This window comes from Zalophus californianus, chromosome 8 (assembly GCF_009762305.2).
Source record: "Zalophus californianus isolate mZalCal1 chromosome 8, mZalCal1.pri.v2, whole genome shotgun sequence".
Lineage (NCBI taxonomy): Eukaryota > Metazoa > Chordata > Mammalia > Carnivora > Otariidae > Zalophus > Zalophus californianus.
Window position 1 is genome coordinate 111,192,716 of NC_045602.1, and position 12,527 is coordinate 111,205,242.

At 50.9% G+C, this 12,527-nt stretch overlaps 1 protein-coding gene across 1 annotated transcript in view; it reads right to left on the reverse strand.

Annotated features, from left to right (window-relative positions):
- The window catches only part of TGM3 (transglutaminase 3), a 39,600-nt gene that overhangs the window by 24,978 nt on the left and 2,095 nt on the right, over positions 1–12,527 (reverse strand). The window contains exons 2-5 of the mRNA XM_027620412.1: positions 3,764–3,937; positions 3,160–3,402; positions 2,416–2,534; positions 916–1,044 (exon numbers count right to left, since the gene is read on the reverse strand). Coding sequence (XP_027476213.1) covers positions 916–1,044; positions 2,416–2,534; positions 3,160–3,402; positions 3,764–3,937 — 665 coding nt within the window. The remainder of the gene's footprint in view (positions 1–915; positions 1,045–2,415; positions 2,535–3,159; positions 3,403–3,763; positions 3,938–12,527) is intronic.

Below are 12,527 nucleotides of genomic sequence, written 5' to 3' on the forward strand. Positions count from 1 at the left end.
AACAAAAAAGTTAGACACTTCTGGGCCATGAGTTTCAGAGGCTTAAATTTCAAGAACTCTTCAGCTTTCCGCTTTTTAATTTATAACTTTTGAGCAGGTGGCGACCATGTTTGGACACTTTCTGAGGGAGGCCTTGTCAACACACTCAGTAGTGAGAGATAGACTCCTCCAGGACCCAGGGTGTGTGTGTGTGTGTGTGTGTGTGTGTGTGTGTGTGTGTGTGTGTGTGTGTGTGTGTGTGTGTGTGTGTGTGTGTGTGTGTGTGTGTGTGTGTGTGTGTGTGTGTGTGTGTTGGGGGAGGGGGCAGGTCTCACGTGAAAGGACTGAGTGACTGCAAGAGGCCCTGGGCAGGCATTTGGAGGACTTGTTCTGGTTTGACTCAGAGGCCGTGTGTTGTGAGCCAGTCCCTTCAGCTGCTCGGGGTTCCCCATCTAGATGCTGAGTGGGCCGGCCTGCTGTGGCCCAGGCTGACATCTGAACACTCTGCTGTGGAGGGCAGGGATCAAAGCAAAGGAGGTTAATACCTCAGGCTCACTTGGGAACTTACCGTTTTCCCCAGGAGGCCCAGTGATGGAGCAGAGTTTCAGCTTTGTATCCTCCTAGCCTGGGAGACACCAAAAGGGCAAGTTCCCTTATCATCTGAGAAAGGCCTCAAGATAGAGGGGACAGGGCCTTGAAGCCGGGCAGACCTGGGTCCAGTTCGGCCTCTGCCGTTCACTCACCAGGGGTCTGAGGCAAGTGCTTTAATTTAGAGGAGTCTCATGTTCTGTGTGTGCAAAGTGGGATGGTCATAACCACCAACCATATTTTGTGAGGCTTCCATGAGATGACATATGTAAGGAACACATGTACCTAACCCGTGGTTGAGTTCGATCTACGGTAACAACTGGTTATTATGGTTTTCCTGTCACTCACCATTGCACTGAGCACTCGGCCGACGTATTTGGGGTCATTTCTGCGGGCCACATCAGTAGTAGGGTCACGGCGGAAATACAGGCTGTGATCCAGGATCGAGAGGCAAATGTTCAGAATGCCTTGTTCGAACTGTTCAGAATGGGACCATAGGTGATGGTGAAAGAAATGACATGGAGTGTTGGCTAATTAAGGGTACAGGAGCTACGCGGCCGAGAACCACAGGAACGACCTGGGGCCTTCCACTCTGTGGCCCCCAGGACAGAGAGCTCCCGAGGAGTAGCGGCCCAGCCTCTAACCCGCAAACTCAGCCAGAGCCCTGGCTACCCACCAGGCCCTTTGTCAGGGTCCCTAAACTGAAGGAGACTCCCTCACTGTCGTGGCCTTGGGAGCAAATCTCTTAGCCTGCCTGGTCCTTGATTTCTCTGTCTGTATAAACAGGGGATCAGGTCAAGCTCATCTCAAAGTTTCCATCTGACTCTATGGTCTTGAGCATATTATTTAGACTTCTGGGAAACCAATCATAAAGATAAAATATCCCACTAAAAGAAGATTTTGAAGCCATTTTCCCAAAATAAGTCTTATTTTTAGTCACCTCTTCTCAAATGGAGAAGGCTCCGCTTTCTCTTGCCTTAGGGTCTTTGCACGTGCTGTTCCTTCTGCCTCCGATGCTTTTCCCCAAGACATCTATTTAACACCCTTGCCCTCCCTCAGGTTTCTGATTAAAAGTTCTGACTAAAAGAGAGGCTTTTCCAGACCACGCCATCAAAATTAGCCTCCCTTCCACCTTGAGGTGCACTGCATGCCCTTACACATTTTTTTTTTTCTTTTTTCTTCCTTCCAGTGAAACTTGGCCGAAAAATTCCAACATATAAAATATATAGCTGACTTGCTCTGGTTGACTACAGATCGGGATCTGGAGGCCCATGCTCTGCCCATCCCCTCCTGGATATCCAAGGCACCCCACCCACCCTAATATCTTCACTTATATGCTGGAAAGAAGGAGAGGTAGAGGGAATCCCCGAATGTTTCCTAGGAGCTCTGTGGACTCAGATGGGGAGGTCACAGTAATGAAGGACCGGGAAGCTATGGCTTTGAGAGGCCAAATGCTCCTACCAGGGAAGTTCTGTCATATTCTTACATGGAAAGAATAACAGAAAGTACACTATTGTCCCAAGTGGCTCTTCTAGGCCTTATCCTCATCTGTGTATCATGGTACCAGTAAAAACCCCATTGTATTGATTTAGTTATATATTTGTTTTGTCCACTAGAGGGTGAGCCCCTCAAAGATAGAAAATGTGTCTTATCTCTCTTCTGGGTGCAGAAGTGTGCAGCTGGGGCCTGGCACATAGTAGGTGGTCAGTAAATATCTTCGGAATGAGTAAGTGAATGAATAGAAGGGCAGGCAAATAGAGTTGGGAACTTCCACCTCTCTGCAGGGCCAGCCACAGAGCTTCTTGGGTAATAAGAACAGTATCCCCAGCCTCCTTATGACCCTTGTACCTGTCCGAAGTTCCAGCCAACCATGCCAATTCGATTCATGTTCCCCACATAGATGATGCCAGCATCTTCCTGAATGTACTCCTCTCTCTCAGCGTGGTTACTCATAAAGACAACATCCTCTGTTTGATACAAAAATCAGATGTCATGAACTAGAATCTTACAGAGGACTATAGAAACCAGTCTTCCTCCCATTCCTGAGTACCAGCTTAGTGGCTGGAGCAAACCATACCTGCAGCCCTTCCCTCAACCTCCACTAAGGAATGAAGCCTTGAAATCTAATGCTTCCAACTCATATTGTGGCAACTATGAACTTGAAGAAGCCGGGATGACCTGAGGGTCTGAAAATGAGACCCTAGGAATGAAATACTTTCTCCTTCAGGCGCGAAGCTGTCTCCATGCTATAGAATTGTACTGTGGTCATTGTCCCTTATAGTTATACCATATTGTGCACTTTGTAAAAGCTCATGAGATCCCCACAATAGCCCCAGAGGAAATAGCAGGGTTTCCATTTAATGGTAAAGAATTTGAAGCTCAGAAGGATAGACTGCCCGGACTTACAGAGCTGGTTAGTTGGTAGAGCTGGACTCAGATCTATGGCTTCTGACTCCTAGCCTCTATACTCTTTCCATAGGCCACAAACTTTCCCTAATCAAACTTGAGCCTGTAAAAGTCATTCCCTCAGCTCCTTTCCATCGTCGGTACTGCTTAGCTGTTGGCCGCGAGTGTGGTTGGTTAGGTGCCTACCTGGCAACCAGGGGTTAAAGAGCAATATGAACATCCCAAGTTTCAGAATGAAGTCTTTGCCCTGGGAGGAGATCTGAGTGCTCAGGGTGTACCATCCTATAGGTGCACTGACAGGACTAGAGATGGCGATGGTCAGAATATTGTCCTGTTTGGACACGATCTGGGCACTCCAGCCCCCACGACTTGTCCCATTGGAGAGTGGAAACACAGCCTTTGTCCTGGCCGACTCTGAGGGGTACGGCCCTGTAAAAGAAGACAGAGGACAATGGGAACCAAGGAGTGCCAGCCAGACTGTGGGGAGAGATCCAATCCTGGTACAACCGCAGGGGTGCTTTGGGGGGACATCAACCACAGAAGCACCACATGATGACACTGGAAGCAACCAGAGAGACCAGGTAGGCCAAATCTCTCTGGACTTGATTAGTAGGACTCTTGGGCTTATAGATAGGCAGGAACTAGCCCAAGGTCACATCAAGTCAACGGCAGGGCTGGGTTGGAGCCCAGCGCCTAGTGACCCCAATGTCACACCACCACCCCTTGGGTGGACAGCCCCAAGGGCTGCTTAGGTGTGTGTGTTTGTTGGGGGGAAGTGGTGAGCAAGTACCTGTGGAGACGACGAAACCCAGGCTTTCTCCATTGCCAAGACTTCGGTTCAAGCTCAATGAGAAATTGAAGGATTGGCCTCTCCGCAAGATGAGCTCCTGGCTGGAGAACCTGTCTGTGTGATGTGCCTGCCGGTTGGAGGTCGCCTGCCAGTTAATGTTCTGAGGTTCTAAAGCTGTAAGACAGAGGGGGGACCTGAGGTCCTGGAAGGCAAGGGATGGTGGCGTGGGGCAATTACCAAAAGGACAGCTTTTGGGTGGGGCTGGTTGGGGAAGAGCCAGACTTCTAGGAAGAAGCACATTAAAATGCAGAGACCTTGACTGAGCATAACAAACACTTCATAACCTGTTTCCCATGCTGCCCGTCCAGGCAGCCGAACCTCTGTGCACACTACCCCTGAGACTATCTTCCCCTCTACTTGGTCACCTGTCACTCAGCTTTAAGGCCCCAAGGCCACGTGCTCAGCGTAGCTTCACCCAACCAGCCAGGAGAACCATGCAACCAGTTCTGTGTAAGCATATTCTGTCGCTTCAGCAACATTACTTTGGTGGGGGGGGGGGGCATCAGACTGACCCGGGAGGAGGCTGTGTGTCTCAAATCCACCACCCACCAAGGGAAAATCTTGCTTGCTTTTTCCCTTTGCACCTTCCCAGACACCAGGTGCTTTTTACCTACTCCAGGATCCAGCAAGTGCTTATTCGTATATTTACTTTCTCTATCTGTGCACCCCCTGGGTGTGGGATGCGCCTCTCCTACTGGCTGGGGTGGGGGTGGCATGACACTGAGAAGCATTTCTAGGCCAAGAGATGGGGCGGTCACTGACCTGGAGGAGATTTTCAGATGCTCACTTGCAAGAACGGTATATAGGGATCAGTCAAAGCCCCATGAGACCTCTGGATAAGACCCTGAGGACAAATACCTCGAACCCCCCTTCCCCGGTCCCAGATTCTTCTTATGTGATTGTGGAGCTAAACTGAGAAGGGTTTATGATGATTGCCATGATGTATAGGGAGGGTAGCCTAGCTCAACCTTCTGAGAAATGTTATTCCTTCAAGTTGCTTTTGAGATGTTCTATCATCCTTCTTCTGCAAACCCAATTGGTTTCTGGTTTTATGATGGGAGTGTGGTGACACGTCCCAGTGCTGGGCACAACTTTTTTTTTTTATATGTGTCTGCTTCTCTCCATCAGAATGTGCATTCTTGATCTTCATATTTTGATCCCTAGCACATTGCTTGATTGTGTTAGGACAAACAGATAGACAAATGGATGAAGGAATAAATGAACAAACAGAGACTCATCATGCAATTACCATCATGACTATAGCTCAAAATTTTGTCCATAAGGAAAGGTGAGTATGGGGCATTCATTCAATAAACATGCATAGAGCATTTTTTATTTGTAGGACATTACATTAGGTACAATGTTGGAGGCGTAAAAATGCATGAAAAGTGGTTTTAACCCTCAAAGAGCTTCAGCCATGGGTAAGACAAGTGGGAATGAATGATGTAATGGGGTAAGTCCACTGTCCAGAGTAAAAGGTGCCTAGGAGATGCAGGCAGAAAAGAATCCCTCTCAGTTGTAGGGATCAGAAAAAGTTTCATTGAAAATGTCGGGTCTTGAAGAGAATTTTGTTAGATGCAGAGGCAGCAGGCTGCATCCCAGAAGATTCCCAAGGCAGGGCAAGCAGGTGTGTTGTTTGGCTAGCCCAGTGGCTCTGCACGCAAGAGAAAGGTGAGGTGGGAGAGAGTGGGGCTCCAGGGCAGGCCCAGGGCTGGGAGCTCCCACCCAAGCAGCAGGGGAGATGGGCAGAGGCTCCTCATAGATTCTCTCTCAGGAGAAATGCAGACTGTTTGGGGTGGCGAGCCAAAGACTGCTGCTGGAGAAGGGGTTCAGGAAGTGATCTTGCCACCGGCTCAGGGTCCGAAAGATTCATTCATTGACATCTGCCATTCACTCACTCATTCATTCATTCATTCATTCATTCACTCATTCATTCAACAGAGAAGTATTGAAAGAATAAAGTGATAAGTTTTGCACAAACTCAGGGAAATGAAAGCATTCAGGCGATCAACAAGTATCTACTGAATAAAGGGACAGCGGAAAGAAGATGAACGTTCCTGTACATAAATACTGAATGACAGCCCAGATCTGAGACACTCTATACACCCCCGTATAACTGGGCAAACACTGAGCTCTATAACACTTGTATAGAGCTAGCTTGTTAGTTGCTTGGTCTTTCTAGGGCAATGGTCCCATCGTTTTAAACGCGTTTCCTACCAACTTGCTTACTACCTACCGCGCATCCCTGCCAGTTGCTATCTCGTAGAGCTTTACTCTCTGTCTTGTTTTAGAGAAAAGAAGAGCCCTAAGGAACATGTAGCTTCAGATCATATGAGTCTCCAGAGATTCCTCACCCCCCGCTTCCAAACCCAAAAGGAAGCATGCCTTTCTCCTCCAGGTGAAGCTCACTACTTTAGACCATGACCTTTTTGAGAGCAGAACGTATGTCCCCAGACAGCCCTCTACCAAGCACAGGGGTAAGGAACGAGGGGTTCCTTGTCTGTAGCTTGCATCTGCCTCCCCTCCTTCTTTGCACCACCAGGGGTTATACACTATTTGCTGAGTCCCTAGCAGGGGCTTCTCCCTTTCATCCCAGAAACCAATGGCTTGTTTGTAGGAAACACGACAAAGAAAAGGCTGAGCTGCAGGTACTTGGGTGCAGAGATCCTGGAAGGAGATGAGGAACTCTGTGCATGCCCCAGGAGGTGAGGCTTCGCTCAGAGTGACTGTGATGGTCATCTCTGCATTTCCTGACCCCAAGCATGAGCCATGGCACAAAGGAGCCAAGCTCCCCATGAGGGGCTTCTCTGAGCTGGAAGGTGAGGGGAAGTAGGCCTCACATTTGACATCAGTCTACTGCATGTCAACTGCTGTTAACAATACACAGAGCACTTTGCATACATCGTGGCTGGAATCCTTATACAAATTGGAAACTGATGCTCAAGGAGATAAATGTCTTATTTGAGGTCTACTTAGTAACTGGCAGAGCCAGGTTCTGAACCCAGGGCTTACTGGCACTCTCCTGCTGCCGTGGTCCCCAGTTCTCTGCCTGGAAGGGGGACCCATGTAGGACCTTCAGTCCGTAAGTTACCCAGGTGGTGAGGGGACCTCACTATACATTATCCTTCCTGCTGCCGTTTGTATTCTGACAAAGAGGCGAGAGGGAGCGTCTGGAAGAGAAGCGTGTTCCAAAAGGGCGTTCATTCTACGTGGGAGGTGGATAAAAGGGGAGCAGCCTGTCTCCGCATTCCCGAGAGGACTGGCAGGTTGAGTGCATGCTCGTAAAGCCTCTGGTGTGGTTTTGGAGAACTTTCTCCTTCCACAGCTGTCTCCCTCAGTCACTGTCCTGTCTCTGAACCCTAGGATCGGCTTTGCCAGCCCTCAAATCAGGGGTCTGATGATCCTGTCTGTGGATTTCCTAGTTTCCTTTGCCCCCCCCCCCCCCCCCCCCCCCCCCCCCGCTGCCAGAACATTAATCCCAGCCCCCTCTGCCTGAGTAGAAGGGAAGGGAAGGGTAGGGAAGGGCAGGGGGAGGACAGGAGAAGTAAGGTTCTTCTAGAGTTTACAACCTCATGGACATTTATGAGGCTCAGGGCTGTATTCTGCCCCAGTCTGGAAGGAAGGAAGGGGGGAAGGGAGAGTTGCATGACTCCTACACTTGACTTATGAACATACATCTTAAAAAACATCAGAGGGAAAGAAACCATGGAGAACAGATCATAAACTCACACCCTGATTCTGGATGTGAGCACCTGGAGGCCCAGAGGGTGGCTTGCCCGCAGTGGGACATCTCTGGACTCTCTTCCCAGTGTTCTCACGTTTCCATGCCACCTCCTTGAGTTACTGCTTAACTCCAGGGTCAGGCCTGGGGCAATTTCCCCAAATCTTCTATTCTGAGAATATCAGTGCCACCAGCAGTCCCAACGTGGCAGAGACTACTAAGCGTCTATCTCGATATTCCCTCGCCCCTTCTTTCTTGGTAATAAAAGCCCCCATATAACTGGGCACTACATTTTCCAGGCTCCTCTGCAGCTGGTGTGTGTGGGGGGGTGTCACGTGAATGAGTTCCGGCCAATGGCCTGTAGGCAGAAGTTATATAGCTGCCAGGAAACCTCTTCTTTTTCCCCCTTAATTGAGCTAAAATTCACAGAACATACAATTTACCATTCTAGCCATTTTAAAGTGTACAATTCAGTGGTGTGTAGTATGTTCACAGTGTTGGGAAACTATCACCATGGTCCGATTTCAGATCTGCTCATCACGCCCTTTAGCAGTCATTCCCCATTCCCCCTTGGCAACCTCCAACCTGCTTTCTGTTGCCATGGATTTGCCTATTCTGGACATTTCATATGGAAGGAATCACACAGCTCTGTGGCCTTCAAGGTTGGTTTCTTTCACTTAGCATAATGTTTTCAAGGTTCATCCATGTGACAGCATTTATCAGGAGTTCATTCCTGCTTATGGCTGCATAATATTCTGTTGCATGGCTGTAGCCTATTTTGCTTACCCATTCATCCACTGAGAGCCATTTGGGTTGTTTCTACCTTTTGGCTCTGTGAAGAGTGTCGCTAGGAATGTGCTTATGCCAGTATTTGTTTGAATACCTGTTTTCAATTCTTTTGAGGAAACCTCTTTTTGAAAATGGTTGGCCAACCATTAAGAATCTGCTTACCTCCCTCTTCTTCCATCCTGCTGCCTGGAGTGTGGGTGTGATGTGGACAGAGCCCATCTGAGACCATGCAGGGCCATCCCCTGGGGATGGCAGAGCGGGAGCCTGGACAGAGTCAGGCCGCTGGGGACCGTGCCGCTGCCTTACCCGCCCAGAAGGGCCCACATCTAGACCTGTCGTTTAAGAAAGAAACCAGCTTCTGTCTTGTTTCTCTAAGCCATTGCTATTTGGGAGTTCACTGTCATTCATAACCAAGCCCAATCCCATATTTCTGAAATGTAACTCCCACCCACTCATTCTGTGGTCCACGTTTGTCAGAGATAACATGAGAAGCATAGAACAGATCCCAGCTCTCTCAATCTTCATCAGCCTGGCTCTATAACTGAATCACTGGCCGCAGACAGGGGTTGCCCGGTGTGTGCCTGGGGTTTGCATGTGGTCCTATTTCCAGGAGGACCGCACCATCCGGTGCCGGCAGGTGGGCCAGCATGACAACTGATACTCCGGTGGCTGGGTCTTCCCCACCTGCCCAGACCCTAGACCCATCTCCCCTCCCTAGACAGATTCTTATCTTACAGGTTTCTAGAGCTATTTGGGGCTGATAGATATACTAAAAATCGTCTAGCCAAGTGTCTTCAAGCATTTTGTTAGAAACCACATTAAAAAATTAGAGAGTGTTTAAATACATGGGTCTATAACAGATAGAGTTTCACTGATATTTTGTCTTCTTCTTCTTCTTCTTTTTTTTGATTGCTGGTCAGAATCCACTGAACTGATTTTACAATCTAATGAGTGACAACTGGCAGCTTGAAAAACAGCGATGTAATCCAATATTCCCATACTATAGGAAGAACACTGAACCTCCAAAAGGTTACAGAGTAGTTTGGAAGCAGAGTATGGCCCAGAAACTAGGTCTGGAATCCTGGTCACTGAGGGGCTGTGAGCCATTCCCAATTCGCCCTCCTCTCCCTGCTGCTCCCCTCCGGGCACCTGGGACCCCTAGCTGCTGGCCAACCCCGCACCGGCCCCAGGCACACAGGGCTTTCCTCTCAGATCTCAACTCTCTTGAGCCTGGGCAGTTTCCCTTTGTCCTTCCCCCACATTCAGACATATTTGATCCCCGTGCAGCACGGGGAGGGGGGTAGAGTTTCTTGGCACCCAGGTGGTGGGGAAGACGGGGTTCCATTGGTAGCTGAGTGAGAGGCTAGCAAGGCCCCCTGGGGTCATGTGGAATGAACCCTGGACTGTTGGGCTGAAGGGGTGAGAGGTCTCGGGCGAGCTCTCCACATCTGTGGACGATGCTTTCTCCATCTGTAGAAGGGGACAGTGAGACAGGAACGTCCTCTCTGGTAGGGTTATTATCGGGATCCCATCACTAACGCCCGGGCCCCCAGAGGTGAGGGTGCAGAGGACAAATCCCTTGGGATCCCACACATAACACCAATAGCAGCACAGGATAGAGGAGGGTTTGAGCTTCTTTATTGGCTGCCATTGAGGACCTCAGACGCACTAGGCACGGTGCATCTTACCTGCATTATGTCCCTCAATAGTGACAAAAACCCCACGATGTCATTATCCCCATGTCACGGATGAATGATTTGAAAGTCCGGTTAGGTGATGTCACTTGCCAAATAGCACATGCTCAGGCAGAGCCTGGACCCAAGCCCAGGCTGGAAGCCAGTTTTGCCTGACCACACATGACTCCAAGCTGCCACCCTGTAGCCAACCAAGGGGACTGTGGAGTCAATGACTTGGGCACAGTTCCAGGAAGCTGTCACAGAGAAGGGGCCACCCGTAGCCTACTCCCTGCCTTGATGTTACGTGGTCAGGGGGAGGGGAAGGAAGAAGGACTCCGTGGCCCCTTCACTTCCAAAGAGAGGTCAGAAGCTCCTGAACCAGGGGTTCTCCACCCTGGCTACACATAAGAATCGCCTGCAGAGTGTTCTATTGGCCTAAGCCCCTTCCTAGACTGACTCAATTAGCGTCTCAGGCATAGGGTCAGCATTGGTGGTTTGGTTTTTTTTGTTTTATGTTTTTTTTTTTTTCTGTTGTTTTAAACTTGCCTGGTGATTCTAATAGGCAGGCAGGACTGAGAATCCCTCCCTTAGGCCTATTCACCATTTACCACACATCAGCACCCTCTCCCACCAACTGTCTCGCCTGAGCCACACGGCCGCTCTGGGAGGGAGGTGGGGGAAATCACAGGCTCCTGTTCACAGAGGAGGAAACTAAGCTAAGAGCAGGGAAGGCAGGTGCCTTCTGAACCCATCCCTCAGCCTCTATCAGAAACCCTGGGGCCTTGTTCCCTCCACTCCTAAGCGATAGGGAAAAGAATTTCCTACTTTGGCTCACACCCCAGGCCAGCATGTGGGCCCTGGGGAGTGTGGAGTGCAGCCCAGGAAGGTGGAGACGGATGGAGAGATTACGGGAGGTGAAGAAAAACAGCACACAGACAAGAACTGGGGACTTGAGAGGGGCTGGTGAGGGGGCCGGAGCGGGGGAGGGTCCTGGGAATTCCTCCTTGATTAAAAAATGGACTTCATCTCATGGGGTTTTCTTCAGACCCCAAGGCAATGAGAGAAGAGGCTCATGAAAGAAGTTTCCAAGTAATAATAAAATATGTGGCCTGAGCACCTATGAAGCAGATACCAAAAGAGCCCCATTTTATTTTACTTTAGACTTATTTATTTTTTTGAGAGAGATTGAGAAATAGCACGAGTGAGAGGAGGGGCAGAGGGAGAGAGAGGATCTTGAAGCAGATGCCCCACTAAGGGTGAAGCCCGACGCAGGGCTCGGTCCCACGACCCTGAGATCACGACCTGAGCCGAAATCGAGACACTTAACTGCCCGAGCCACCCAGGTGCCCCTAAAGCAGCCCCATTTTAGAGATGAGGAGCCTGAGACACGGGGTTAAGTAGCCTGCCCACGGTCACTCAGCTGGTAGGGACAGAGCCAAGATTCAGCCCCGGGCACATCTGTGGATGTGCACTTGTAACCCTGGGGCTGTTCTACCTCCGCATGGAATCCTAGGCGGCAAAAGTGGAACCCTGGGCAGCCCTCACCGCAGGGGGATGCAGCTGCTGGCCGGTCTGGGTCCGGGTTACAGGGAGCAGGGGCTGCCCCAGGTGACAGGAAGCTGGGCGGGGAGCTGAGCCAGAGAAGGGGCAGCTTATTGTCATTGATCCGCTGAGCGGCTACAGCGCTGAGCCCCTGAGCCCCTGAGCCCCTGAGCCCCTGAGCCCCTGAGCCCCTGAGCCCGCAGGGGCGATGTGCCTGCAGAGGAGCCTAGGTGTCGCTCTGGTCCAGGGGGCTGAGACAGGAAGCCAGCGCCACCCCCCCACGCCCCCCCCTGCCTCGCCACTGCAAGGCGAGCCCTGCACACTCCTGAGTTTACAGAAGGGGGGCAGGACCCCAGGAGGAATTCCTGGCTGCTTCTATAGCAGAAAGAGCCACCGGTGTCCCAGCTCCAAGGAAAAATGTGTTGGGGCCGACCCACAGCCCAGAATGGCACAGGTCCTCGGCAGATGGGGCACGAGTCCAGGGAAGGTCTGTGCTTTGCCCGGAAAAGTAGCTGGCAAGAAAAGCTCACCGGCCCAGGGGGACCGAGGGTTAGTCCCCAGAACAGAGGTCCTGGCCACCCGCAGGTGTGGACCCTGAGGACTCTGCCTCTGACCCAGGGCCCCCAAGTGGCTTTGGAGGTGGGGAACAAGGCTCCCCCTCCAGGTGGGCTCTGCACCACTTTGTGCACTGCACAGCCAGCCAGGCCTTCCTCTGCCACTGTCGTCCCCACCACCGTCCCCACCACCGTCCAGGCTCCTCCCTCCAGCGGGAGTGGAATACCTGAGTCCCTGCTGATTCCAATTAGAACCTTAAGTTAGGAGCCGGACGCGCACCTGGAACCCTGGCTCACACCTGCCGACCCACCCACATTCATTTTCCTGTTCCCTGTGCCCAAAGCACTCCTCACCCCACAAGGCTCCTGACCACGCCTAACTCACTGTCTGTGACCAAATGCCATCTGCTTCCGGGGCCTCC